Source organism: Strix aluco, chromosome 29 (genome assembly GCF_031877795.1).
Source record: "Strix aluco isolate bStrAlu1 chromosome 29, bStrAlu1.hap1, whole genome shotgun sequence".
Lineage (NCBI taxonomy): Eukaryota > Metazoa > Chordata > Aves > Strigiformes > Strigidae > Strix > Strix aluco.
In genome coordinates, this window is record NC_133959.1 from 4,157,731 (window position 1) to 4,184,657 (window position 26,927).

The 26,927-nt window shown below is 61.3% G+C and overlaps 2 protein-coding genes across 6 annotated transcripts in view; both read right to left on the minus strand.

The window, feature by feature from the left end:
* Window positions 1-1,509: 1,509 nt before the first annotated feature.
* On the minus strand, window positions 1,510-17,073 carry MYO1F (myosin IF). Of its 3 annotated transcripts, none has more exons than XM_074808681.1 (28): window positions 16,949-17,073; window positions 12,921-13,058; window positions 10,850-10,939; window positions 10,277-10,371; window positions 9,562-9,649; window positions 9,242-9,331; window positions 8,947-9,078; window positions 8,728-8,862; window positions 8,520-8,640; window positions 7,968-8,164; window positions 7,773-7,853; window positions 7,482-7,568; window positions 7,231-7,317; window positions 6,794-6,961; window positions 6,626-6,711; window positions 6,146-6,227; window positions 5,935-6,041; window positions 5,514-5,612; window positions 5,294-5,438; window positions 5,001-5,115; window positions 4,163-4,332; window positions 3,896-4,041; window positions 3,434-3,580; window positions 3,206-3,354; window positions 2,840-2,923; window positions 2,493-2,709; window positions 2,017-2,183; window positions 1,510-1,922 (listed from the first exon to the last, which is right to left on the minus strand). In XM_074808681.1, the coding sequence occupies exons 1-28, from the start codon at window positions 16,949-16,951 to the stop codon at window positions 1,846-1,848; spliced, it is 3,303 nt and encodes a 1,100-aa protein (XP_074664782.1). In that variant the 5' UTR covers window positions 16,952-17,073; the 3' UTR covers window positions 1,510-1,845. The 3 variants fall into 3 exon arrangements, 2 of the variants coding, with proteins under 2 accessions (XP_074664782.1, XP_074664781.1); XM_074808680.1 differs by having other exon boundaries at window positions 8,520-8,652; window positions 16,949-17,072; XR_012621101.1 differs by having other exon boundaries at window positions 1,906-1,922; window positions 3,240-3,354; window positions 8,520-8,652.
* A 6,319-nt stretch (window positions 17,074-23,392) lies between these two features.
* ADAMTS10 (ADAM metallopeptidase with thrombospondin type 1 motif 10) overlaps window positions 23,393-26,927 on the minus strand; it is a 60,525-nt gene continuing 56,990 nt past the window's right edge. For all 3 annotated transcript variants that reach the window (XM_074808695.1, XM_074808693.1, XM_074808694.1), the window contains exons 23-25: window positions 26,555-26,731; window positions 25,667-25,823; window positions 23,393-25,292 (exon numbers count right to left, since the gene is read on the minus strand). In XM_074808695.1, coding sequence (XP_074664796.1) covers window positions 25,183-25,292; window positions 25,667-25,823; window positions 26,555-26,731 — 444 coding nt within the window. In that variant the 3' untranslated portion in view covers window positions 23,393-25,182. The remainder of the gene's footprint in view (window positions 25,293-25,666; window positions 25,824-26,554; window positions 26,732-26,927) is intronic.

Below are 26,927 nucleotides of genomic sequence, written 5' to 3' on the forward strand. Positions count from 1 at the left end.
CCCTTAGAGCATCCCAGGGCACCCCAAGCCTCTTGGAGGTCCCCAAACCCCTCAGAGCACCCTGGAGCACCCTAGGGTGCTATGAGCACCCCAAGTTCCTCAGAGCACCCTGGACTCCTGGGAACACCCCGAGTCCATCAGATCACACATGGCCCCTAAGAGCAACCCAAGCTCCTCGGAGCCTCCCGGGACCCTCAGAGCAACTGCAGCCCCTCAGAGACTCCCAAGCCCCTCTGAGCCCCCGGAGCCCTTTGGAGCACCCCAGGGAATGCCTGAGCTGGCCCAGCTCTCACCTGCCAGCGGGGCTGAGGGGGGGTACCCCGCTTGCACAGCACCCACTGCTGGGGTGCTGCCCCCCCCCAGCCCCAAGAAAAGGCTGGAAGGCACAGGAAGGAGTTTCCTAAATTCCCAGAGTTTCCAAAGCCAATTTTTTTCATTAAAATGAAAACAGAGGCTCTGCATGCTTCCCCCCCACCAAACTCTGCAGGGCAAGGACTCATAAAACCCAGTGATTTACAGGAAAAAACACCCCAAGGACCACAGAGGTTGTAAAAACCCGTAATGGGGGGGCCCAACCACCATTGCAGTGTGGGGCTGTGGAGGACTTCACATCCCGGCAGCCTCCCGCCCTGTGCCATCCCCACCCTGGAGGAAACGGGGTGCCCTGAGCCCCTCTATCCCCTCCCCATCTCTGGGACAGGGGGTCTGCCTGCGGGGGGGTCAGCCCTGGTGGGGGCTGTGGAAGGGAGGAAGAGGAGGGCTGGGACGCGAGGCTGAGGCAGGGCTGTGTGGGAGCAGGCTGTCGTCACTTCCTCTGGCCGCCCGGCGCAAGGCCCGGCGGGGGGAGCGGGGGGCAGGCAGGGATGAGCCCCGACATGTCGGCACCGTTCGTCCCTCTCCCTGCTGCAAACCTCCAGGAACAACCCTGGGGCAGACTCAGAGCCCCCCCAGCACCACCACTCCCCCCCCCCCCCCAGCCCTGGCTGTGCTGGGGGGTCGGGGCAAAGAGGGTCCCCCCCAAATCCCGGAGACGGTGCAGCCGAGGACAACAGTTTCCACCCCACGCATAGACCCTGGCTCCCCGCGGATGAGACCCCCCCACCCTGCAAACCGGGGGGGCTCCAGCAGCCCCTCTGACCACCATCAGAAAAAGCTCGGTGGGCTTTGGCCACGCCGTCCTCCCAGCTTTTACTCTGAGAAATCAGGGAACGGCGATGGTGTCCCAGTCCTGCTGCGCCCCGTTCCCCGCTTTGCCTCGCGGCTGCCCCGGCAGCTCCTGGCCGGCCGTGCCGAGCGGTCCCGAGTCACGCTGGGATGTGGAGATGCCTGAGCCGGGTTCCTGGGGGAGGTTGTTTCTGTATTTGGCATATTCTGGCGGGTTCAACGTGGGGGAACGGGGCTGACATGACATCCTTACGTGGGGACATGTGGGTACAGGGCTCTTGTCACGGGGCCAGCGGGAGCCACGGGCCAGCATCAGGGTGAAATACAAACTCCAGTGCGGCTGAGTCTGATTATTTAACATAATTATTAACAAGAATTCTATTTATACCCCAGAATCACTGGAGCAGTTCCACTCCCAGGGTACGAACAAGCAGCAAAGAGCCGGTCTTTGCTGCAGGGAGGCCACCAAAAGCAGCTGTAGGCTTCAGTGGTGGGCACCGGCACAGCCTGGCAGCCGGCCCAGGCCAGGGGGGCTCGCGAGGAAGCGCTCACTCAATGCCAGCGTCGGTGGAGAACCACCACGGAGCCGCCACCGGCCCCTTCGGCACGGCCTTGGCCTCGGTGGGGTGGGCGGACGGTGATCCCCTCCTTGCCTCCGGCCACGCGGCCACTGCGCCCGGCTCAGATCTTCTGCACGTAGTTCCCAGGGAAAAGCCCTTCCTTGCCGTGCAGCCGGCCCTTCCACCAGCCAGAGATATCTGGGAAAAGGGTGAAAAAAAGGAGCTGGGTCAGGTGTGGTGCTGCCACAGGGCACAGCGGGGAGAAGCTGGGCAGGGCAGAGTCCGGCAGAACCTTCCAGCAGGATGTCGATGATGTCCCCCACGTTGAAGCTGAGCTCGTCCACGTCCTGCCCGATGTACTGGTAGAGCGCCTGGCAGCGCGGCACGGCCACCTTGGGCTGTGGCTTGGGACGCCCGGCCGGGGGTGGCCGCTGGCTCAGGCTTCGCCGGCGCTGCATGCTGTGGGGCCAGGAGAAACCGTGTTCAACAGCGGGGAGGGCGCGGGCTGCGCTGCTCCCTCCTTCCCATCCTGCTCTGCCCACCAACGGGATGCTCCCTGCCTGCAGCTCAGGTGGGTCTTCCCAGTGCAGGGACTGGGAGGACTGGGCTGGGCAAGAGCCTGGGAGGTGCTGTCCTGCCAGCAGAGCCAGACTGCCCAGACCTAGCCGGGCTGTTGCTCGGTTGGGGAAAGAGCATCTCCTGGGGCTGGCAGCAGTGGGAGGGGAGGATGGGGCGGGGGGGGCACATGGGTGCCAGTACAGGACCTACCCAGCCACCCCCTGGTCAGGCACGTTGAGGAAATCCATGTTGTGTTCAGACGGGGGCCGCGTCTTCGGCTGGCGACTGGCGTTTCGGGGGGGAAGCGCCGCAGCTGGTGGCCCCCGCGCCTGCTTCTGGGGTGTTGTGTAGGTGTCTCGTTGCGCCCGGCCGTCGCTGCGGGGGAACTGGGGTGCCCCGTTCCTGCAGGCGCCTGGAGGACCCCGACCTGGGATGGTGCATTACAAGGGGCCCACGCTCAGCCTGCACCTCCCCGGCGAGCGCGGCGCTGGCTGGAGCCAGGCTGGGGTCCCCCCTCTCTGGCACCCCCCCCCCCGCCTTGGCATTGCCCTCCTCACCTCTGGGTGCTGGTGGGGCGTTTCGGGAGGGTGCCGGCCACCTGCTGCCACCTCTGCTTTGCGTTGCCCCCTTCCTCGTGGGCTCTGGGGGGACACCAGCCCCCCGTTAGGTGATGGTCCTCAGAGCCAGCTGGGGGGGGCTGTCCCCGCAGTTTGTACCCAGCTGCCCTTTTCCCCGAAACACCCCGTGCTGCCCCATCACCTGAGCAGAACCGGGTCCCTCCTGGGTGAAACGCAAACCCCGCAGGGCTGGGGCACACACTGGCTCACCCTGGTGTTCCCAGGTGTCCAGGTGTGCCCTGAGACCCTGGTGCTCCTGTCCCCCCCCTCACCCCCCTGTCACCCCCCGGGTGCCCTGGCACTCACTGGCATTCCTGGGGAGCCCATCCCCGATGCTGACCGTAAGGGTTTTGCCTCCGGCTTTGAGGGCAGCCACGTCGCCCTGTCCTCTGACGAAGGTGACGTTGCGGGTGCCGCCACCGCCCCAGCCCTCCTTCTTCACCCGAAACTGTAGTCTAGGGGAGAGAGAGGCCATGAGGCCATAAGGACAGGACCCTGTCCTGCTTTGTCACCTGTCCTGGCCTCCATCCTTACGTGTCCTTGAAGGAGAGGCGCAGCTTGCTGTGGGTGAGCTCCTCGTAGCGTTTGCACAGCAGGCTGATCAGCTCCGTCTTGAAGATGGACTCCAAGAAATTGTCGGCATCGTTCTCGTGGAGGATGAAGAAATCATCCTGCCTGGTGCTGGAGGAGCAACCCCAGTGCAGGGGCATCAGTGGGGGGCAAGGCTGGTGCCAGCTGGTGCTGGGGGGCAGCTGAGAGCCCCATGGGCCTGGGTCCACCCCGAGCAAATTTGGAGGGTGGTTTAGCTGGAAACCTCCCTGGCCTCCAAAGTCCCATCTGCAGAGCTCCCTGCCACGGCTCAATGCCCTGCTGCCTCTGTGGGTGAGGGGCTGGGGCCTGGCTGGGGGCACCAGAGCATGGAGAGGCTGGTGGGGGTGACGGGTGAAGCCTGGCTGCGTGAACCCCCCCAAGCAGAGCCTATGCTAAGGGACGCACCTCAGCGAGATGCTGTTCACTGCCTGGAGCTCCACCTTCTTCTTGAGCACCTCCTTGATCTGCCCCTTCTCAGGACCTTTCTTCACCTTCTCCCGTCCGATCAGGTAGAAGTACTTGGGGGTGAGGATGAAGTCCCGCTTGATGGGCTGGGAAAGGGCAGAAGCAGGGGGTGAGGGGGTGCACAAGCCCTGCACACACATCCCACCCAAGGGCAGCCACCACGAGCCACAGCTTGGCCTGTCCCAAGCCCTGGGTGCGTCCGTGTACCTTGAACCTCCGGTCGTACTTAGTGATGGAGTCGGCAAAGTCTACCCGCTCCCGCTTGGCCAGGAACTGGCGCAGCTCCGGCCGCTCCTCCATGCCCAGGTAATCGCCCACAAAATTCCTGTTGATGCTGTTCCTCCTCCGCTCTTTGAAGTTGTAGAGGATGTTGGAGGCTGTGAGAGACCCCGAAGCAATGCCGGTCAGACAAGGCTCTGTGCTGGCAGCTCAGCCCTTGGCTCAGCCCTCAGCCCCTGCCCGCCTGCCTGGCCGGTGCCTGCCCTCCCAGACTGGCTGTGGGAGCTGTCACATGGATTTTGACAGCAAGATGTGGGGCTCATTTTATGTCACTGGAGGAATCCAAGTTGCTTGAACTTGCCTGGCTTTGAAACCCATTAACTGCCTTCAAAAAAACCTTGTGCTGTGGGAAGGAGGGAGGGAGGCAGATGCTTTCTGGGTTTTCTCCCTTGATTTTTCACTGCACGCTTGGTGGGAAAACCCCCGCGATGGGGGCAGGTGGTGGCCACTGGCCTTTCCCATCCCTCTGCAAATGCTGATTCCCAGCTACTCCTCTGTGGACAATGAAATGCAGAGCGCAAGGATCTGATTTCTGTCCTACAGCCTCTCCCAGGGCTGGAAATAGGAGCAAGAAATCCACGCCCTCTTTTAAGATGTAGGAAATGACCCCAGATATCTCATGGTCCGGTCTTCCTCACCCCCCTCCTCATTACTGCCACAACTAGGAGCCAGGCTGCCACCCTCCTGCTGCTCTGGCAGCTGGGCTGTCCCCAGCAAAGGGCACCCTAAAAGGGGTGCTGGAGTCCCCATCCTTGCCTGTCCTTACCCTCCTCTCGCATCTGCTCATACTTCCGGATGGCGACGTGCCGGCGCCAGGCCTTCTGGATCACCCGGGCGAAGCCGTCAAATTTCCGCTCCCGCATCTCTTCAAGGAGGAAGAGCTGGGAGGGATAAGGGGTGCTGAGCACGGCGGGCCACCACCCAGCCCCAGCTGCATTGCTTCTCCTGCCCATCGGCACCCCAAAACCTCCCAGCAGTGCCCAAAGCGATGCTCAGCTGCATGAAGCATCCCCCGGGGATGCAGGGCTGCGGGGCGAGGGGCAGAGCCAGCCCACCTACCGATTCGGGGTTCTTGACAAAGACCTTGCTCCGCCCCATCTGGTACTGGTCTGGGTCCATGTTGACGGCGCGCAGCAAGTGCTGCACCCCTTGCCGCTCATCCCCGCGCCACGACGGCCACGTCTCGGGGGTGAGGATGGCGTAGCTGTGGGGAGAGGGGGACGTGAGTCAGGGCTGGGCTGTGGGGACCCGCCGCCCCGCCATCGTGGTGGTCGCTCACCGTTGCAGGAATTTGTGGAAGAGGCGGCGGTAGGCGAAACCTGCCCGGCGCACCCGGATGTTCTCCTTCAGCCCCAGGTACTCGACTTGGTGCTTCACCCTGCGGAGCCGGGAGGGACGCGCTCGGTGTGGGATGGCAGGTTGGTGGGGGACCTGCCCGGGCCCTTTGGCTGCTGCTTTGCACGGGGATGCCCATGGCTGAGCACGTGGGATGGAGCCTCTGGGTGATGCATGTAGAGGGGGGGGGCTGTCCCCTCCTCAGTACCCACCTCCTGCTCCCCTGGCTCTGTGGGCAGCACAGAGGGACCAGCCCAGGGGTGCAGTTTTTAGAGGAAAGCTGGTCCTGGCCACATCTCCATGGCCGGGTTGTGTTCCCCTGGTCTCTGTGAGCTCCTTGATACACCATGAGGGGCCTCTGTTACCTGCTCTCCTCCCAGTCCCGGGGTTTCTTGGTCTCGTTGGGCTTGATGCAGCGGATGTAGTGTGGCGTGCACTTCATTAGCGTGTTCACCAGGTCGTTAGCCTGCTTCTGTTGCAAGGATTGACCTCTGTAGCATTGAAGGTGTTGGTGGGAGCCCATCACCCTGCCACTGCCCCAGGGGCAGCTACTGTCCTGCAGCCTCTGGGACGTACCTTGATTTTGGAGCCTGCAGTGGTTGGTCGTCCCTTTTTGTCAGAATCAAGCTTTTCTGGGAAAAGCATCCGGATGAAACCGCTGAAAGGCAGGTGACAGTCCCCGGGTGAGAGCTGCCAGGCTCCCCAGGCTCAGCACGCGCTGAGCTGGGACCAGCTCCAGCCCTGCTTTCTGGTACTGGGAAATCCTGCACCGTGGCTAAGCCTGTCCCCCTCCCGACCGCCCCCAGGCTGAGCAGGATTGGTGCTGGTGGGTGAGCACCCCTCTGCCCATCCCTGCAGCCCCTGGGTGCTCCTGCGCTCCATGGGGGGATGCTGCCAGTGCCCAGGGGGTGATGCAGGATGCTGAGCACCCCAAACCGTGGCTCTGGCAGAGGCAGAATCAGCAAAGCTTTATGGTGTGGATGATGAGGATGCTGCCCTCTGCCCCAGCCCATTTGGGGTGCCCCCCCCCGGGACCGCAGTGCTGCCAGGACTCACTATTCACTGCTCTGCATCAGCTCGATCAAGTCGGTGAAGAGCACGTCCCGGTTGCGCTCGCAGAAGCCGTTCACGTCGTAGGAGACCTGGGGACAGGAGGGGAGCTCAGCCCCGTGCCGCTGGGGCCAGGGCCGTGGGGTGCAGGGTGCAGGGTGTGGGGTGCTGTACCTTGCCTGCGTAGTGGTGGATGACGAAGCCCGAGCTCCAGCTGTTGAAGTGCTCGTGGGTGCCCACGGCCGCCTGCAGCTTCTGCAGCAGGGTCTGGTCTGCGCCCTCGCCGGTGGCATGCATGGTGGCACAGACATCGTCCAGGACGCTCATGATCCCGGGGGGGTTCTGGGGGAGGGAGAGCGAAGCCAAAGGCTGTGGGAAGGGCCCAATCCTGCATCTGGCTCTGCTCCAGGGCCCCACACCGGTCAAAGCTGCTTCAGGCTGAACCACAACTTAGGTTAAGGGTGCAGAGCTGCTGCTCTCCCAGGGATGCTCCCCGGCTGGACCAGCTTCTGCCACCCATCCTCGACAGCACCCAGCCCATCCAGCACCCCCCTCCCTGGGTGCCTCGGCTCCCCAAGAAAACCTCCCCCAGAGGAGGGGACCCCACTCACCAGCTTGTTCTCTATCAGGTCGCACACCACCTTGTTGTTGAAGTACTGGATCTGGGTCCACTTGATCCCCTCCTGCACATACTCCTCCTGGGGAAGCGCAGGGAGAGCTGGGTGGGCCCCTGACCCGTGGGATGTGCTGCAGCCCCCCTGCTCCAGCTGTGGTGCTGGGACCGGCCAGTGGTGAGGGTGCAGGATGCAGGAATTGGGGTGCTGGTGCAGCCCCGCAGCCTCCCAGCCCAGCCCCTCTGTACCTGCTCCGCCTTCAGGGTCAGCTCTATGAAGATCTGCTGCAGCTTCTCATTCACAAAGTTAATGCAGAATTGCTCAAAGCCATTTTTCTGCAAGATGAAAGAGAAGATGGTGTTGAGTTGACTTCTGCTCCTCTCACCACACTGGGGGAACCCCGAAGAGCAGAGGTGCTGCTCCAGGGACCCTTCTTCGGGCCATTGACTGCTGACAGCCCCTGCTCCAGCCGCTCTCCTTGCTGCGGGAGCAGGGAAGGACATTCCTCAGCTGGGCTCTGACAGCACAGCAACACATACCTGGAATATTTCGAAGCCATAGATGTCCAGCACCCCGATGCTGTACTCCTCATGCGGCTTCTGCATAGCCCGGTTGATAGACTGCAGGAAAAAAGGGGACAAGCCACCTCCATCAGGGGCGTAGGGCGGTGGGGACGGGTGAACATCCCCTCCGTGCTGCAGCCGTGCTCGGCCCAGCCCGCCGGGACCACGCACCTCCACGAGAAAGTCGAAGACGCGCGCGTAGAGCCCCTTGGCCAGGGCATCCCGGGTGTAAGCCGCCTGCTCCACGTTGAGGGTGACGGTGATGGACTCGGAGCGGCCACCCCACTTGCTGTCCATTTTCCTGCTGGTGACCTTCTCGTTGAGGCGCTCCTGGTCGATCCCCAGCAGGTAGGCAGGGAAGGCCAGGGCTGGGCAGAGTGGTGATGGTGAGGGGTCAGTGCTGCCTGCTCCCCGTATGCCCCCCGCACGCTGCCCGCAGACACTGCTGGACCCCCCAACCCCATCTGAGTGCAAAGGACAATAGTGGTGCAGTGACTGGGGACATGGGATGTCATCCTCCCTCTGCTAAATCACAGCATCTGTCCCCTTGCTAATTAAGCTCTGGTTGTGCCTCAGTTTCCCCATGTCTAACATAGGGAAGATGCTGCTGCTTCTCTGCTCTGCCAGGGGATTTGTGCCACGGAGAGTTTGCAGTTCATTGCCAAGTGTCTCTGCGAGTGTCCTCACTTGCCCCCCACGGAACAGGCAGAGTTGGCTACTCACAGTCAGCATTTTCCACCCGCGCGTAGTTGCCTTCCTCCCGAAAGCTGATGTTTCCCAGGTGAAGGATCCCCGCCACGATCTGCAGCACCAGCTGCTGGTCCTCGCTGCGGATGCCGATGACCTGCATGGCATTCTGGGGGTGTGGGGAGCCCGTCAGCCCCTGCCCAGCCTTAGCTGGCTTTGGGGACTCCCCCTCCCGGGCACTCACCATGGTCTCATGGAAGTCGCTGCGGTCGTCCGTGCCCTCCACCTGGTACGTGTCCGACTGGTTCAGGTAATAGTAATAATCCGGGCTCATGATGCCCAGGTTCTGCCGCTGCTCTTGGGACGCCCCTTCGATGAGCTGGGAGAGAAATGGGAGCTGCGGCTACCCGGCCCCTGACCCCCGTGGCAGCCTGGCTGTCTCCATGCCCCCCCCACCCCGTACCTGATAGTAGATGTGGAAATTCCTCTCGCACTCATTCTGGCTCACCACCCGTGACTTCTCCAGCAGAAAGTTGGAGATCTTCCCTCCGTCGGGTTCACCGCCCCGGCTGAACTGGATCTCGAAGTACTTCCCCTGCCCCAGCACAGCTCCCGCTCAGAGCCATGGCCCTGGCCGGCGGGACTCCTCACTCCCCTCGGCCCCAGTTTCTCTCCCCCTTCTCCCACCACACCAGGAGCACGGCTGGGACGGATCCTGGCTGCTGCACTGACCCTCCACACCTGCCCTGGTGACTTACAAAGCGGCTGGAGTTGTTGTTCCGGACAGTTTTGGCATTTCCAAAGGCTTCCAGCAGCGGGTTGGACTGCAGGATGATATCCTTCACGTGCTGGGGGCAGAGGAGGGAGAGGGATGAGCAGGGGGGACACACGCCTGCGCCCCACGGAAGCAGCCCTGCCTCGGGGCTGGGGACAGACCAAAGCTTTGCGTGTCCCCAGCCCTGGAGCTGGGGCTGCTCCGTGTGCCCCCATCAGGTGGGGGTGCAGGGGGCTGGGGGGTAGTGGGAAGCGGTTGGGAGGTGAAGTGATGTGTGGTGGTGCGGGGAGGGGATGGACATACCTGCACTTTCTCGCCACCCCCGGACACTTTGGAGATGTAGCCCATGATGTATTTTGCTGCCACCGTTTTCCCGGCCCCGCTTTCTCCGCTGTGCAAATGTCAAAGCAGACAAGACATGAAACGGCCCCGCCGGGGTCCTGGGGTGCTTTGGGGTGGATGCTGGAGCAGGGCCGGGGGGTGATGGCAGGTGATGGGGGCTTTGACCTCCCTCCTGCTGCATCTGCTGAGTGTGTGGCAGCGCTAACACTGGGGATAGGGCTGCCCGGGTGCTCTGGGGGGGCTCTGGGTTATAAGTGGGGCCGGAGCAAGGCTGGGTGAGGAGCTGCTCTAAGAGGAGACGTTGGATTTCATGTTGCTGGATTTTGGAGGGGAGGAGGGAGATTTGGAAGCCTCGAGGGGAAGTCTCTGGCCTTGCCCCACATCCTGACCATTTCTCTTGCAACACTCAGCCGGAAAGGTGCATTGCACAAGTCTTGGTCCCTGCCTGGGACAACCCAGTCACAGCCCCAGCTGGTGCTCATGGCCCAGGACACCGGGTCCCCCCCAGGCACCCCCATGCACTGGGTCCCCCAGGACCCACCGCTGGGCTCCAGCCGCTGCCCGGTTGCTGTGTTTAGCTGCGATGCCCCCAGGGTGTGGGGAGAAGGGGTGATGGGGGCAGCTGGCCCTGGAGCGGTGACACGGGATCCCCGGCTGCGCCCCGTGCACCCCTCACCTGATGATGACGCACTGGTTCTCCCCATCGATCAGCATGTTGCGGTACATGTTGTCAGTCAGGGCGTAGATATGGGGGGGATTTTCATACTGAGCCTAAACAGGGGCCAAAGAGAGCAGTGCTTAGCACAGAGCCTCAGCTCCCCGCCCTGAGCCCCCACCCCAAATCCCCTTGACTCTGCCCATGCATTGCACAAGACACCGGCACACAGCAGGGATGGGGAATTAGTCTCTTGCCACAAACACGAGCTAATCAGCACCAGGTCAGATGTTTTTTAGACTCTCCCCTCCTCCTTGCGAAGCTCGTAGTGGCAGAGCTAGTCACTTGGGCTGAATTTTACCATGTTTGGGTTGCTCTGGTGTGTCTTTATGAGCTGGATTTCCCAGGAATGTGGATTTGCTCCTGAGTCTTGTTACTGACTCTCCATCAGTGTGTTTGGGAGCACTGATCCCTGCAGCACCCAAAGGGCTGGGGAGGACAGGGACACTCATGGGACACCCCCAGGTGTTTTGTACCAAATTAAACCCAAAGAACCCTTGGCCAAGCCCGCGCACTGGCACGCAGCAGCCTCACCGCTCCCTGGTACAGCTCGACCTCCCGGTCGGTGAAGTACGGCATCTGCTTGAAGGGGTTGACGGAGATGAGCACTGGCCCGATGTAGGTCTGAGGGGCAGGTTAAGGTCTGTGTGTCCTTTCCCATGTCCCCCCTTCCCGCTGCCCCTTCCTGCCCCGGAAGCAGCATCAGAGAGAGCAACGGCAGGAAGGAGGTTGGGGTGGTCCCTGCCTCACCCTGGAAGCTGCACCAGGAATACCACGAGGGTTTTCAGCTCAGGTGCAGGCAGAGCTGCTGCTGTGACTTGGTGTTCTCCCGGCCACGGGCCCCCAGTGCTTCACTCCCTTGGCCCTGGGGTGTGCTCTGCGGTGTGACCGGCACAGCGTGCAGCAGGAGCATCCCCTCAGCTCCCTGGCCTCTGGCTGAGGATCGGCTCCAAAAGCAACATTTCCAGCATCCCACAACCTCCTGGAATTCGCCCCCTGCTCAGCTGCTCGTGCTCCATCCATGGCTCTTGCAGCAGGAGACTGTCTCCATTTTACAACCAGGGAAACTGAGGTACAGAGAGGAGAGAAACTGCCAGCTCCTGCCTTTCCCCAGCCACCCAGCTACTCTGCCTCCCTCAGCTCCTGCCTGCAGCATCCCTGAGTCACCCGGGTGTGGGCAGGGGAATAGAAAAACGGGAATTGTGCCTGGAAATGATGCAACAGCAGGATGGGGATGAGCCCTAGCACCCCAGGGCAGGTGCTGGGGAGATCGAGGTTGGGGACAGAGCAGTGCCAGTGAGGTTACCCCGAGCCCTCGATGTCCTATTTTGGGCCCACCTGACAGCAGGGCAGGGGAAGAGCAGCCCAAGGACAGGACGAGGGGGGCTTTTCTGGGAAATGCAGAAGCGTAGGGTGTTGAGTCATGGCTAGACAGGGGCCCTGCACGCAGCAGCAACACAAAAAAAGGAAGAAAGAGGCTGCGTAGGGTATTTTTTTCCGGAAAAAAAAAAAAAAAGCCAACCCTAAACCCAACCCCTAAGCACATTTAAAGCCCCAGGGCTGCCGAAAGAGCGGGCAGGATGGCTGCGTCACCGCCAGCCTGGGACAGAGCATCGCCTTGTAAGGACAGAGCTGCATCTTCAGGGAAACCACAGCTGCTCGCAGCAGCGTGAGCAAGCGGCTCAGCCCCATGCTCAGCACCGCTGCCCACCGAGCCTCCGCCATGCCCTGCTCTGTACCGCAGGGATTTGGTCCTCTTCTCCACCAGAGCCGGCCGCCCACCGCAGCTGGGGTGCAGGCGAAGCATGTGCCACGCTGCCGGGGTGCTGAGCCAGCCACGTCCCCAGGCAGGTGTGGGACGAGCAAGGCTCAGGGCTCCAAATCCGTGTGGTTGGGGGTCATGTCCCCATCTGCACCGTGGAGCCTGAGAGCCGCCGAGGCTCGTGCACAGTGCTCAGCAGTGTCAGCTCTGTGATGGGAGCCAGGGACTGCAAAAGCCTCTGGGTTGGGAGATGGCATGGTGGGGGCAACATTGGGCAGGGTGGGAGCTTTGCACCCTGCGCGGGCTTGATGGTGTTCCATGGGGCCTGACACCCGTGAAGAGGGAGGGGTGGCACCTCCTCTCTGTGTCTGCAGGGATGCTCTTGCTCCATCCAGGGTTTGCTTGGATTTGCTGTGGCTGCAGAGCAGCCAGGGCACACTGTGGGCATCGCAGGGCTTGGGTGACAGCAACAGGGGACGACGGCCACTGCTGCTGCTGGGCTCTGGCCCCTTTGGCACAGGCAGGTGGGTCTCCAGTGTGCAGGAGCAGTGGGAGGCAGCAGATGAGAGGCTTGGCTCAGTGCTCTTTGCTTAGGGCTGTGTGGCCACAAAGGGAGGACCAAAGCGGATCCTGGGGCATGGCAGGATGGGGGTCACGGTTGCAGTGTCTCTGACAAGTGCAACTCAGCTTGGGAACGGTGGCATTCCCCCAGCTGAGCCTAATCTTGTGTGGGGACAGGACACTGCAAGCACTGAGGCAGCCCGTTTGGTCCACGCCCTGGCAAAGCCTTGGAGCACAGCCCTGCTGCTCCCTGGCCCTGCCCCACTGCCCGAGGAAGGATACAAAGATGTAATCGTCCATAAAACGCTTCTTGAGGTTCTCCACGATGGCCTCCTCGGAGATTTTGGACAGCAGGACCATGTCGTCCACGCCGCTCTGCTTGACATTGTGGCTCTGCCAGTGGAAGCGCTCCTTGCTGCCCTGCGGGGAGAGGGCCACAGCGGCTGCACCGGGGCCACCACTGATGGGAGTGGGGCTCCGGGCCTGGACCTGGCCCTGAGTACCCCTGAGCTGCTGGTGGCTATAACTAGCCCCTGCCCGGGCTGTGGCTCCAAAACAGGCACCCTCAGGTGGTGCAGAGGGGTGTTCTGGCCATGCTGGGAACTTGCAAAGCTCAAAATCCCAGGGCTGCTGCACCTGGGCTTGCGTCACTGCAGGTCTGGTCCCCCAGAGAGGAGCAGACAGAGCACTGAGACTGTCTGCATGTTGGTAACATCACCCCTGCTCGGTATGGAGGTCACCAAGGACTAAGGAAGCAATTGCTGCACAGGTTCTGCTTATGAGTCAAAGGGGCAGCAAAAATAACCCAGGGGAAGGGCAAAAAATTGCAGCTGTGGGTTGTGATTTCACAGAATCACAGAATCATCTAGGTTGGAAAAGACCTTGAAGATCACCTAATCTAACCATTAACCTCACACTGACAGTTCTCAAGTACACCATATCCCTAAGCACTATGTCAGCGTGACATATTTAAGCCCTTGTGGGGGCTAAACACAGTCCTGGGCTGGGAGGGGAGGGTAAGATTTCACTGTGCAAAAAGAAAACTACTTAAAGGCCCCTTGTCCTCGATGCTGCAGAGGAAACTTGCTGAGCAAAACCGTGATGCCCGTGAGGTCCCTGGCTCGGTGCCTGGGAGGGGACACCCCACCCGGACCTGCCCATGGCTCCTCTGCACCTGTACCACAGCCCCCGCGGTTCAGCTTTCACCCCAGCGCTCCCGGCATCGATTTCACTTCTCCTCCCCCAGTCGCCCCCGGCCTCTTACTCTTTCCATTTCCCTTTTCTTCTCTTCCCCTTTTGCTTCCTTTTCCTGCTGGCTCTCAGGATTTCAGGCCTCTGGACCCCAACGCCTCTGCACCCTCCCATCTGCCCCTGATTTCCACAGGCTGTCTGCAGCCCCCACACCCACTCTCAGATACTTGACACAACCTGGCACCATCGCGATGGGGGACGGAGGGACCATCAGGGAGCGTGGAGGGCCTCAGCAGCATCGTGCTGCTCCCCCCAGCCGCCTCCCTCCCCACTGGGCTGCTGGGCTTTACAATCCAAAATACCATCCATGCCCCCCCAAACTCCAAGTTCAAACTCAAGCCCCCATATCTGACAGAGGGGCTTTTGGCTTGGTTGTCCCACCACCTTCCCTTCGGGTGGACCTGGGTCTGCTCAGGGGGTCCAGGGGGGATCGGGGCTGCTCATGCAGCCTGAAACTCTTCAGGGAGCTTCTCCTCTTCCTGATTGTTGCTTATGGCTTTTTCCTTGCCTTCCTCTTCCTCCCCTCCATCCTAGTGAGCCCCTAGAAAAGCCACCCGGAAAAAATGCAGGCAGGCTCAGTCATCGGCTCCGGGCCACCATCCTGTCACCCAAGGAGCTGTTGTTGACCCCAGGAGCTGCCTAACCTGGCCAAAATTTTGTGGTTCAGGTGGAGAGGAGCAGGTTGGAATGAGCCCACGGGGAGCCCGGCACCTTGATTCCCTGTCCCCTGCCTCCATCGCCCTGAGCACTCTGGCATGGGCACCCTGGGCTTGCATGGCTGGTTATGGCACCAAATTAAGGCAAATATGAGCATTTCCTGTATTGCAAGCTTGGTGCTTTTGAGCTGACATGCAGAGTTTCTCCTTCAGTCAAAGGACTGCACAGAGCTGTTGGCGGTGAGCGCGTGCCATCATGTCACCTCTTCTTCCTCCGGGCACAGGTTAGGTGCTTTCCTGGCTCAGCTCGGGGACCTGATGCAGCACAGCTGCAGGAAAAATACCAGCTCACTTTAAATGAAGGTTTTGTCTCTGATATCTGCAAGGCTGTGGGTGTTTCTGCCCTGTTTCTGGGAGCACAAAGTCTTCATGACTTTCCTTAGCAAGTCTCGAGAGGTGGCACAAGGGGTTTGCAAGGCCAGGGCTCATTAAACTGGATAAAAGTCTTGTGGAGAGGATGAAGAGGAATGTTGCTCTCTCAAAAGCGTGGCATTGCCCAAGCTCAGTGCCTAGCGAGCCCTCATGGGATGGGGGCTGCAGGCAGCATCTGTGGGGGGAGCAAGGGCACAAACTGCATTTGCTTTCAGAGGTTTGGGGCAGCGGTTCCTCAGTGCCCTCCTCTGTCCCAGGCCAAAGCGAGGGATGAACCAGAGATCAGAGGCTCAAGAACCACCACTGCGGGTTCCCCAGCGAAGGGGACTGATGGGAGGCCTGGACAAAACACCTCGTGAGTCCGTTTCATCCTCAAGCTGAGTGGGGAGCAGCTTTTGGCAGCCGTGGGCCTGGGCTTCCAGGTGCAGTTTGCAGCCACTTTGTGCCAGGGACTTGGCTCTGACAGTGGTCCCATTCATGATGGGTACACACGTGGGGAGCCCCATCAGGACCCCCAGGAGTACCCCAGCCAAGGGCTGTGGGATGGGGACTGTCACCATCACAGACACTGCCCGTGCCCGGGGCTGCGGATGCACGATGGGATCGCTGAGGCAGCGGTGGGGGGGGGGGGGGGGGGGGGGAGCAGCCCTGCAGCAGCAATGGCAAAACATCATCTGTTTTTCTTCAAAGCTCAGGCCTGAGCCACAAGAAAAACCCTGCAAACCCCGAGCGGGGAGCAGACGCAGCCCAAGGTGGCATCTTTTGTCTCGAGATAGGACAAGCCCAGATGCAGCCAACACCTTAAAACCACCGGAAGCCTTGAGAAGAGCAGCACGGGGTGTTGCACGGCTGTCACAACACCGCCAGCTCCCAGGCACCGGCAGGGTTTGGGGATGGGGCGCTTCCCCCAGAGTTTGGGGCATGGGGAATGGGGCTGGCCCTGGAGCTGGGCCCTGGCAGGGGTTGGGGTCGTGGCTGCACAGACCCACAGCCCTTCGCAGAGACACAGAACATCTTCGGGTCCTGAGTGGTGGTGTGGAGGGGACTGTTTGTGTCTTGTGGGAGACAGCACCTGAGCAGTCTCTCAGAGGTGGCAACCGTGACCGCGGGTGGGAGAGGGCTCTGCTTCAGCCTGGCCACTGTCCCCTTCCTGGCTGGGTGGAAATGTCTGGGGCAGCATCACTCTAAGACATGGAAGGAGCAGAGCTGTGGGCTGAAGGACGTGGCTGTGGCCACACTCTGCAGAGCCTTACTCCATAACTGAGCATCCCCCTCATTTGGAGAGCTTTTGTCTTCCTCTTCTGCCTCCAGATCCGCTGACAGATCTGGCCGCCGCCCTTTCAGCAGCCCTGTGTCCTGCCCGCAGCCCCTGTGCCCTGAATGGGCCAAGGTGCAAGGTCCAACCCTGGGCACTGACACCCAGAGGGTCCTTCCTGGCTTGAGCTGGCCTGGGGGCTCTCGGCAGCCCCCGCCACCCCCCTCCACTCTGCCTGCACCACACTCTGCTCACAGCCAGCTGGCACGACGAGGCTGAAACCCACTGGTGGGAAGTTGGGCCAAGAGGAACACAGGGGTTCTCCTGTTGGTCCCGCACCGGCGACAGCAACAACCAAACCACTTTGTGTCAGTCCAGTCTCACCGCCTGGCGCCCTCCATCCTGTTCAGGTCAGCGATCCGGGGGCACCGACCCTGCACCCAGCACCCAGCTCCCATCCCCGGCTGCTCCCCACCACTGTGCCCTGTGCCAGTGCCTCCCCCAGCCCCAGCTCCGCTCCCTGTCCCCAAGCCTGGGCAGCGCCATCCCCTCTCCAGCGGGGACACTGGGCGGGCTCCTGGCACCTCCTGGGAAGCAGCAAGGGACCACGATGGGTGCAGGAGAGCCCTGAGGTGGCAGAAGAGAGGGTGACATCCCCAGGGTGCCCGAGGGAGACAGGGTGGGGGGAGCCCTGCCAGGGCCCCGCTTGCACTCACCATGGTGTCCCTGCGTCTCACCCCTGGGAACGGGGTGCTCGGGGCTCCTGTCACCGAAGGCCCAGGGCCATCCTGAAGCGCTTTGCTTTTGTGTTTCTGCTGCAACTACAAGTGCAACTAATTTCTTTTTTCCGCCTCCCACTTCCTCATTTCGTGCCGGTTTGCCGGGGGTGGGGAGGATGAGGGTGGCTCTTGGCTGCTGGGGGGGGCCTTGGGGTGGCTCTGCCCAGGGTGACCCCACCTCTGCTTCAAACGGGTGCTCTGGTTGAAGGGGGTCACCCACCCAGGCAAGCGGGTGGATGCTGGGTAGAGTCTGGCAGGGATGCTCAGAGCCTCCACAAAACCTTTCCTCCTGCTCTGAGGTGACAGTTTGCTGTGCCCCACCCCACGGGTAGCCAGGCAGTGCTGGGGGATGCTCTGCTTTAAGGTGGTTTTAGGAGTAAGATGCTGCTTGTTGCTGCTTTTTCTTCAGGTCTTTTGAATAAAAAAGGCCATGCTGAAGGAAACATTTTGGCTGCAAATGGGCCCAAGCCGGTTCTGAAAGATCATCGCTGAGGCGGGGGCGTCCCCACCGCGCTGCAGAGCTGATGCTCCTGCAAACCCTGCGCACACACGGACTCGTCTGCCGGCAACAGCCCTGGCGTGCAAAGGCAGGTGTGCAAGGCCTGGCTCAGTGCGATGGCCCGGCAAGGCTGAGGCCAGGCTGGGCTTGAAGGAAGGAGCCCAGTCCGGCCCCACCCAAGACTCTGTTGCGGGGGGGCCCAGCTCCCTGACAGTGGTCAGCCCCCCAGCACAAAGCAGCCAAGAGCGGGCCAAGAAAACAGCAATTGCTGCAACAGGAAGCCGAGGACTGAGCACAGTTCTCCACCCCCACATCCCCACTGTCCCCTGCAGAGCTGCCACCCAGAGATGGCCCCTCCAGCCCACCCAGAAGGGCAGTGGCAGAGCCCACAGGCGTGGGAAACCCCACCTGTGGGGCTCAGCCCGCCCTTACCCAGCTGGCTCCAGGAGCTCGATGCCCTTCGGGGCTCGCCGGCTCTGATCTGGGGCTCAGCGGGGCTGTTGCACCGTTGGGTGCCGTTTCGCGGTGCCCCCTGCGCTGCCTCCCCCTCCCACACAGACACAGAGAAGTTCTGAATAAAAGAGATTTTAATGACAAACAAACAACAAAGAACATCCCATCAATACTACTCTAATCCTAATTTCTCCCCCCCAAATACCCGAACATCCCCACCCACCCCCCCCAAACAGCCCACCCTCGACCCCCACCCCCCAAATACAATAACATACCCCCCCCAATACACCACCCTCCTCCCGCACCCCCCAAATACCCCACCCTCATCACCCACTGCCCCGCTCCCCACATCACTCTCTAGTCCCCCCTGGCCCCCCCGGGCTGGCTGTGACCGCCCTGTGCTTGCTGGGGGGCAGTGACAGGGTGCTCTGCCCCCGCTTCCAGCACCACTTCTCCAGCACGGCCGGCCGGGACGGGGGCAACTCCATCCCCACATCCCCCCACTGCTCCTGGGCCTCCAGCCCCATCAGAAAGTCCTCCAGGCCCAGGACGCTGTCGATGGTGTCGGGGATGGTGAAGTCCAGGCAGAGCAGCTCATCGGGCAGCTCAAGCGAGGGGGAGTCACAGGGGGGGATGGCTGCACCGGTGTCCCCAGGGTCCCCAGGCGTGGGGCTGCTGCTCTGACTGTCCTGGCTGACCCCCACCGAGTCCAGTGACCAATCAAAGAGGCTCAGGGCCTCTTCGAGCAGCATCTCATCACTCAGTTCGAGGTCTTCTGGTGTGCCCCCAAGGTCTTCATTGTGGGGGACAGCATCGGGGCTGGTGGGGACGTCACTGCTGGGGGGGATGTTGCTGCCTGGGGCTGGCCTCGTGGGGGTGGCTGTGCTGGAAATGTTGGTTCCCGGTTGCCCCTGGACATCCTCGTAGGTGGGGATGGACACTGGCAGCACTGGGGAGCCTGGGGCCATCGCTCCCCCCTCTTCCCTGGTGACTCCACTGTCCCCAGGCATGGGGCCGCTGCTGGGACCATCCTGGCTGACCCCCACCGTGTCCAGGGAGTGACCGAAGAGCCTGAGGGCCTCTTGCTGAAGCATCTCTTCGGTCACAACCAGGTTGTCTGTCATGTCCCCAGGTCCTTGGCTGTAGGGGTCAGCAGTGGGGCTGGGGGGGACGTTGCTGCCTGGGGCGATGTCAGTGCCCAGGGGTGCCCCCGCGGAGGTGGCCATGCCGGTGATATTGAAGGGAGCAGATGGCCCCTCGACGTGTGCGTAGCCAGAGATGGATGTGGATGGTGGTGGCACGTTGGTCCACTCATAGCCAAACACACGGGGGTCAAAGCAGCAGCCGCATGGAGCCGTCAGCAGCTCTGTGTGGGTGAGAGGGAGCTGTGCTGAGCCGGGGGCACCCTCTGGGGACACCCACCGAGCCGGCCCCCATCGCCAACATCCCCCGGCTCTGCGCCAGGCACGTGGGGAGCTCGTGGCCGGGGAGCTGCCCGCGGGGTGAGCTGCTGTGCCAAAGGGACGGGGTCACAAATCGGGGAGGAGACTGGCTTCTCCGAGGTGAAAGTGGGAGAGATGGCGCCAAGTATCTGGTAAATTCTCTGGCTGTGGGCTGTACTGGGCACACATCAGCCAGGCAAGGGCAGGGACACTCGCCCGGGCTTGCCGACCCCCTGTGTGAAAACTGCCTGGGGAGGGGGCACGGGAGTGATGGGGGCACTGGGATGCCCGTGGTCGGGGGTGCTGAAGGTGCCGAAGGTGCCGGGGTGCCAGAGCAGAGAGGGGTGTCGTACCTGCTGGAGGGGTGTGAGGTGCCCCCCCCGGCGGGGTGCCCAGGCTGCGGGGAAGGGCTGCTCCTGCCCGGGCAGTGGGCACAGGTTGGCTGAGCCTGGAAGAGAGACGGGAGCCATGGCTGGTGCTCACCTCCGCTCTGGCCCCCAAGAGCGTCCCCGGGCTGCAGGGGTTGGGGTTGGGGTCGGTGCCTACTTTGGGGGGAGATTTCAGGGAACAGAGAGAGCCGCAGGAACCGGGGCCCAGGGGGGACCCAGGGGTCACGCAGAGACACCCACCCTGGTGGCAGCGCCATGGTTTGTGGTGGCTGTTGGCTGCTAAGGACTCTCTGGGGTGTCCCGGGGCGTAATGTTGGGGCTCCCTGGGTTACGCCCCACCCCCAGCAACCTCCCCAGTTCCACCTGGGGAGGGAAAGGGTTAAAAGGGGCCTGTGGGTGCAGGTGCCTTGGGCTGGAAGCCTTGGTCCGTTGCCAGAGCTGGGACAGCCTTGGGATCAGGGGGACTTGGTGGCAGGAGCCCCCGCCTGGAGTACTGGGCTGGAGGGGGCAGGCAGGGCAGGAGGGGCAGGCAGGGCAGGCGAGGGGAGGGCTGGCAGGCGATGTGAGGGAGAGGTGTGATGCTGCAGGCCTGACAGTCAGTGAGGATGTGGCTGGGAGCCTCGGGGTGAGGATGAGGGGGATGGAAAACAAAGCAGATGTCCTATGGGTGTCTCCTGCCACTCGCCCAGCCAGGACGCCAGCACTGCGCAGTTCCTCTGGGGGCACTTGGAGAAATGTCTGGAGCGCTGACCCTGGTCCTTGTGGCAGCTGCCACCTCCCCAGTAACACCCGCTGGGAATCCCATCCTGCCGGGACGAGCAGGGCTGGAACAGTCCTGAGCTCTGTGGGAGAGAACTTCTTGTCACAAGGAATCGGGGAGCCAACTAGGACAGATGCCCTCCGAGACTGGCTTGGAGTGAGTGGAGAAGGGCTGGTGGGACATGGGGTGGGAGGGGACTGTCTTGGCCAGAGCGATGACAGAATCATTGAGTTGAAGCTGGTCAGTGGAAGGAGGGAAAAAGGGCAGCAGAGCTGCTCCTGTGGATTTTGAGAGAGCAAGCGTTACGCTCTTCAGGGAGGTACTTAGCAGAGTCCCTGGCAATCTGCAGTTGAGGCCTCAGGAGTCAACGAGTGCTGCTCACGGTTGAAGAAGCACTTCACAACCGAGGAGCTCGGGAGCAGGCAACTGCCCTGTGTCAGGCATCAAGCAAGTGGGGCAGAAGGGGGCTTGGCTGAACAGGGACTTGCTCACTGAGCTGCAGAACCACGTTCTTTATGTTTTGTACCATATCTTGGCCTCTGCCTGGCGGAGCAGAGGGTGCTGGCTGGAGCACCAAGACTGCCAGAGGGCCAGGGCTGGAGGAGAGAGGCTACTGCCAACCAGGGGTTCCAATCGCAAATTCATGGCCAATTCTGCAAAGGCTGGGCTTGGGGCAGCCCACCAGTGAGCTGGGAGCCAGTAGGGCTGCAAGGGTTGGCTCTGCTCCCAGGCAGCCATGGCCGGGGAAGGACATTGGCTGTGTCAGAGCCAGGGGCTGCTTCACCTTCTGCTGACCAGAGCAGTAGCTGCTTCCCCAGATGCGTAGGGAGGCTGGGGGTGTGGGGAGCAGGTCCCACCACGGTGGGACTGGGCAGGGGCAGAGTACCTGAGTCCTGGGCACCCTGCCCTTCCCAGGCAGGTCCTCCTTCAGGCCAGCCAAAGGGACCCATGCTCAGCAATCACAGCTGGCCGCCATCACAGTGGCCTCCTGATGTTACAAACCAGCTCCTCACTGCCCACTCTCCCCTGTCCTATAACAGGACAGACCTGCCCCTGGCCACCAGTTGCCGAGATGCTCGCACCTGTGGCACCAGCGATGGGAGCAGGACAGGAGTGGGGAAGCCTCAGCAGCGATTGCAGCTTCTGGGTGCTTCAGCCCAGCGCCCAGCAAAGCTGCCACATGACGTCTTGGGGCACCTATGAGCTGCCAAACCAAAGAGGATGTGTGGAAACTGTTTGGTTGGAAATGCCAAACTACAGCCAATGGCAGGGAGCTGATGGAGGTTGACCCAGTGGCAGACCAGGAAGAGGCCATGGAGGTTGACCCAGTGGCAGACCAGGAAGAGGCCATGGAGGTTGACCCCGTGGCAGACCAGGAAGAGGCCATGGAGGCTGACCCAGTGGCAGACCAGGAAGAGGCCATGGAGGTTGACCCCGTGGCAGACCAGGAAGAGGCCATGGAGGTTGACCCAGTGGCAGACCAGGAAGAGGCCATGGAGGTTGACCCAGTTCCAGCAGAGCTGGCCTGCAACACTGCTTCCAGCCCGTGCCTGAGGAAGGGAGCCCCTTGCGCTAAGAGGCTCTGGCCCGACTCAGGAGACCATCGGCGTGGGCCCATGTCCTCGGCAGCAGTCAGGTAAGCTGCAGGCAGGAAGCCGAGGCCTAAGTGCCGCTGGCTTGCACGTGTCTCCCAGCCATCAGTTAACCCCTCCCTTGAAACATGGCGGAGCTTCACATGCTGCTTGGGCTCTTCCTCCCCATCCTGCACAGCTCTGCTCCCCCCTAGACATTCTTCGGGCATCTCCCCTTCTCCCTCCATGGTGAAGGGCAGTGCAGACAGGTCAGGCTACAGGCACCATCCATGGCCAACGCACACCCTGTGCTGGGCACATCTCGCGCCAGCAGAGTTTACAGAAGGTGGCGTGTCCAAAGCTTTCCTGAGATCCCTCCTCTGATCTCTCCCCCTCCAATAAAGCTGTTCTAACCTTGGCCTTGTGAGTCTTTCTGGGCAGCACTGGGGGGAATAGCTGGAACAAGGCGGGGTGACACTTTGTTGAGGCCTAGCACACAAGACCAGGCCCTCAGCTTTGGAAACTGCCCCCTCTCTTCCTTTGAATACCAGCTCAGTCACTCGCAGCCAGGCTAGAATCAGAGAATCAGACTCATACAATATGGTTTGGGTGGGAAGGGACCTTTAAAGCTCCTCTAGTCCAACCCCCTGCCATGAGCAGGGACATCTTCAACTCAAGCAGGTTGCTCAGAGCCCCGTCCAACCCGGCCTTGAACATTTCCAGGGATGGGGCATCTACCACCTCTCTGGGCAACCTGTGCCAGTGTTTCACCACCCTCAGCGTAAAAAATTTCTTCCTTCTATCTAGTCTGTGTGTCCCCTCTTTGAGTTTAAAACCAGCACCCCTTGTCCTGTCGCTGCAGGCTCTACTGAAGAGTCTGTCCTCTGGTTCTGCAGAGCCATGGGACATGGTACAAACCTTCGTGCCAATCCCCACAGGAACCAGCCCAAGGGATTCGGGGAAGCAGCAGCGGTGTTTCAGACATGTAGAAGCCCCTCTAAAATCCCAAACCGGCATTACCAATACCGGGTCTGTGTGCCCCTGGGGTGCACAGCCAACCCGTCAGGGGTCTGCCAAGGGGAAGCCTGTTCCTGCGCTACACAGCAGCTCTGGGCGAATCTCCACCTCTCTGACGCACTCCAGTCCCTCAGGCTGCAGGGAAAACCCTGCCCTGCTGCCCAAACCCCTCCTGCAGCATGAGCCCGAGGAGCATGCTGGTGTGGGGCTGCCCAGAGCCCAGACTTGCCGCTCAAGAAACAAGACTGGCTCCAGAAGCTGCGCCCGGGATCGTAGCTACTCCTTTATTATAAATCATGCCGTTACGTTGCTCCTCCTCAGAGTTAGTATGTTAAACATTTCTCGTTATGTATATACCTATATAAAAAGGTGAAAACATCCCCTCCCCTCACCCAAATGTCAGAACGGAGCATGGCACCAGGAAGGAAGACACACAAAGGCCTGCTCGACAGCCAAACGGGGTTTGCTGAGCACCAGAGAAGCTGCGATCGGCTGATGAGCGGGTAAAAATACAGATGGTCGAGTAACACATGAGGGCTGGCAGGGCGGAGAGGTTTGCTCTGGGGAAAGAGGGCTGTCCGCCTCCCTGCACCGTATGGAGGAGCCCCAGGGAGAACAGAACATGGCTTTGGACAAGATTTCCCATCTCTGTGATGCAGAAAGGCCTGAAAAGAAGAAGAATGACAATAACGATAACAAAAAGATACTTTGTAGATTGGAAATTCAGGTCTCCTCTGCCGGCTGTGGTGGCCCATGAAGACGTGTGCTGGCCCAGATTTGGCCAGGAGGTGACCTGGAGCAATTTCAAGCCTGCTCTTTTCCCATCACTGGATGTCTCCTGCGGGCAGAGGAGTAGGTGGCACTGGGACCGGCACCCTGAGGCCACAGAGGCATATGGCGAGGCTGCCTTTGGAGGCAAAGCACCTTTTGGAGGCAAAGCACCTTTGGAAATAAAGCACCTTTGGAGGCAAAGCAGCCGCGGAGGCCATGGCATTCGCTGGGGAGGGCCCTGCCAGGACCAGGCAGACTGGTCCCGGGTCACAGATCGGCAATGGGGACACTGTGACCAAGACAGTTCTTGTCCTGCATCCTCCTTTGCTTTGCGTCCTGCAGCCCAGCGCATCCTTGGCGCCCGTTACATGACTGCAACCCTGAGCACGCCTCAGCCCTGACCTCAGCCCGTACTTCGAGGTGTTTCTGGAATAAAAAATGGTTGTAATAGTGACAAGGGCTTTAAGAAAAAATAGGCGGACACCCCCATCCAAGTAGGTTTTTAAGAGAGTTTGAATAACCCCCTCTCCCAGTTAAACTGGTGTCACCGCTCTGCTCATGGAGTGACCCGGTCTCTGTCCCCTGCTGCATGTCCCAAGGTGACAGGACGCAAACCAAGAAAACAAAATTCCTGCTCCAACCCCACTCCCCACAGCAGCACATCTTTGTCCATCGCCCAGAAGCTACAAGTCACTCTTGTCACCTGCGGCACCTGAAACCTCCTCTCTGTCCCCCCTGGGATGCCCGAGGGAAAGGCAGCAGCCCCCCCCGTGCGCTTGGCCTGCCCGGGGACGTCCCGCTGCGGACCACGATGCCCCGCCATGCCCGCGGGACACGGGCGTGGAACAGGACGAGGCAGGAGCGGGGCGAGTGGTGCCGTCTCGGTGGCTGTCTCGGCGCCTGCGGGCCCTGGGTCCGCTACTAATAAATAACAATGTCAGAATTTCAAGTAATGTTCCTGCTGCCGCGCTCTGCCCAGCTTCTCCCTCTCCCACCGCTCATCGAGCGGCTCCTGTCGCACGGGGCCGTGGCGGTGTCTGCAGCGGCTGGCAGTGGTTTAACTGGGAACCTGCCATTGTGAAGCTCGGGGGCAAAGGGTGCATGGCTTTGGGGGACGGGTTTGGGTGACGCCGGCTCCCACCGGAAGCACGACCAGTGTCTGTGTTGGACCCAGGGGAGATTCCTGGGGTGGAGAGGAAGGGCATGGCTCGGCGGCCCTCCGGTGTAGCTTTTGCCTTCCAGTTTTCCCACGGGGGTCACACTGTTTCCCTAGTGCCCCTGGCATGTTTTACAGCACATCTGTCGGAAGTAGGTCCGGCTGCAGAACTTGAACTTCAGGACAAGCGGGCAGTAGGCCACCTTGTTCACATCCTTGCACTCTGGAGGGACGACAGAGGGAAGCAGGGTTACAGCTGCCCTGGGGGTGAGGAGCCCCAGGGGAAGGAATTTCTAAGCACTGCCATGCAAGCTCCCTTTTCCACCCCGATGCCCAGCTCCTGGGGGCTTTCTGCCAGGAAGCAGCAAGATGCAGCCACGCTGACGAAGCTCCAGAGAACCTCACTACTGGGAGCTCCTCTTTGCCAAGGTGGAGTGACTTCATTTATCAGGGTGATGGCATGCCAGTTTGGCCTGGGACAAGAGGGGACAGCATCAGGTCTCCCCATGAGACCCTCACCTGGTGTCCCAGTAGCACGTAGCCCCCAAGGCTGGTAGTGCTCCGTGTTTCCCTCCCCGGTCCCCCCATCTCCCTCACCTTCAGGGTTGTCTGTAGGTCCTGATTCGCACTTGGTCTCGCACTGCTGCATGCTGGGTGGCTGCAGGGTCTCCACGCAGTCGCTGGACGGCTGCCCGGTGTGAGCCAGGCACTGGACGGATCTTCTTTGCTGGCCAAGGCCACACTGCGCAGAGCACTGCCGGGAGACAGCACAGCATGGAGCTGTGGCAGCTGCCGCGGCTTTAATAACGCAGCGGGGGAGGGCATGGCCAGGTCTCGGGAGGTGCCAAGGATGCTGGATGCAGTTGTCCCCTCCCTCACCAGCAGCTGCAGGGACCTCCCTGGCATGGCTGAGAGCTGTGGCCCCGCTTCCTGAAAAGCTTGGTTTGAACTTCCAGGACTCAGCGAGGGTCTCTCCAGCCAACCCTAAATCACCGGCCTTTCCCAGGCCTCCTGCACCCCGATGTCACCCTTCAGCTCGAGGGGTGTTAGAGGGAAGGGAGGACTGTCAACATAGCCCTGCTGCAGGTGCTGGGCTGGAGCAGTGAGACCAGCAGTGGCCTTGCTTGCAGCTGGCCCAGCCCACCTCTCCAGCCCATCGCTCCCACTGCACTGCCTTGCTCCCTGTCCTCACTGCCCTGCTGTCCCACAGATACCCATGGGGACCCTCCAATGACTTCTGTGGGGCCCTGCTAGTCCCGGGAGACTTCCCTGGGTCAGCCAGGCGCTTGGGCTGTCATCACAACAGCCTCCTGAGCCAAGGGAGGGGCAAAGAACACCACCATGGAGTCCTCCTGGCCCTGAGATAGCTATGGTGGTCACATCGGGTTCTGCTGGCAGGGAAAAGCCTCATGTGCTCTAGAATTTGCGGGGCTGGGGAGGTAGGGTCTTCTCCTTCAATAAGCCCATGGAAAGGATTGTCCCTACCTCTCCCCATTCGCCAGTCACCCAGCGCGGCGGTGGGCAGCGCCGCAGGTTGCACCTCATGCTGGTCGGGGGCTTGGAGCCTTCGTAGCACTGGGAGGTGGGCAGAGTCGTGCTGTGGTCACCGCTCTTGCAGAGGACAATGCGGTGGCGGAAACCTGGCCCGCAGCTTGGGGTGCACTGCAGAGAGAGCACAGGCATGGTCAGGACGTACGGCAAAGTGCAGAGAGAGGCAGCACTGGCTCTCCCCACCAGTGCTCCCACCTCGCCCATCTCCTGAGCTACAAGACCATTTCCCACATCATGCTCTCCATGGCCAGCAGCCATCACCGATGCACTGGCCCAGTGACTAATGCTGCCCTCCCAAGGACCAGTG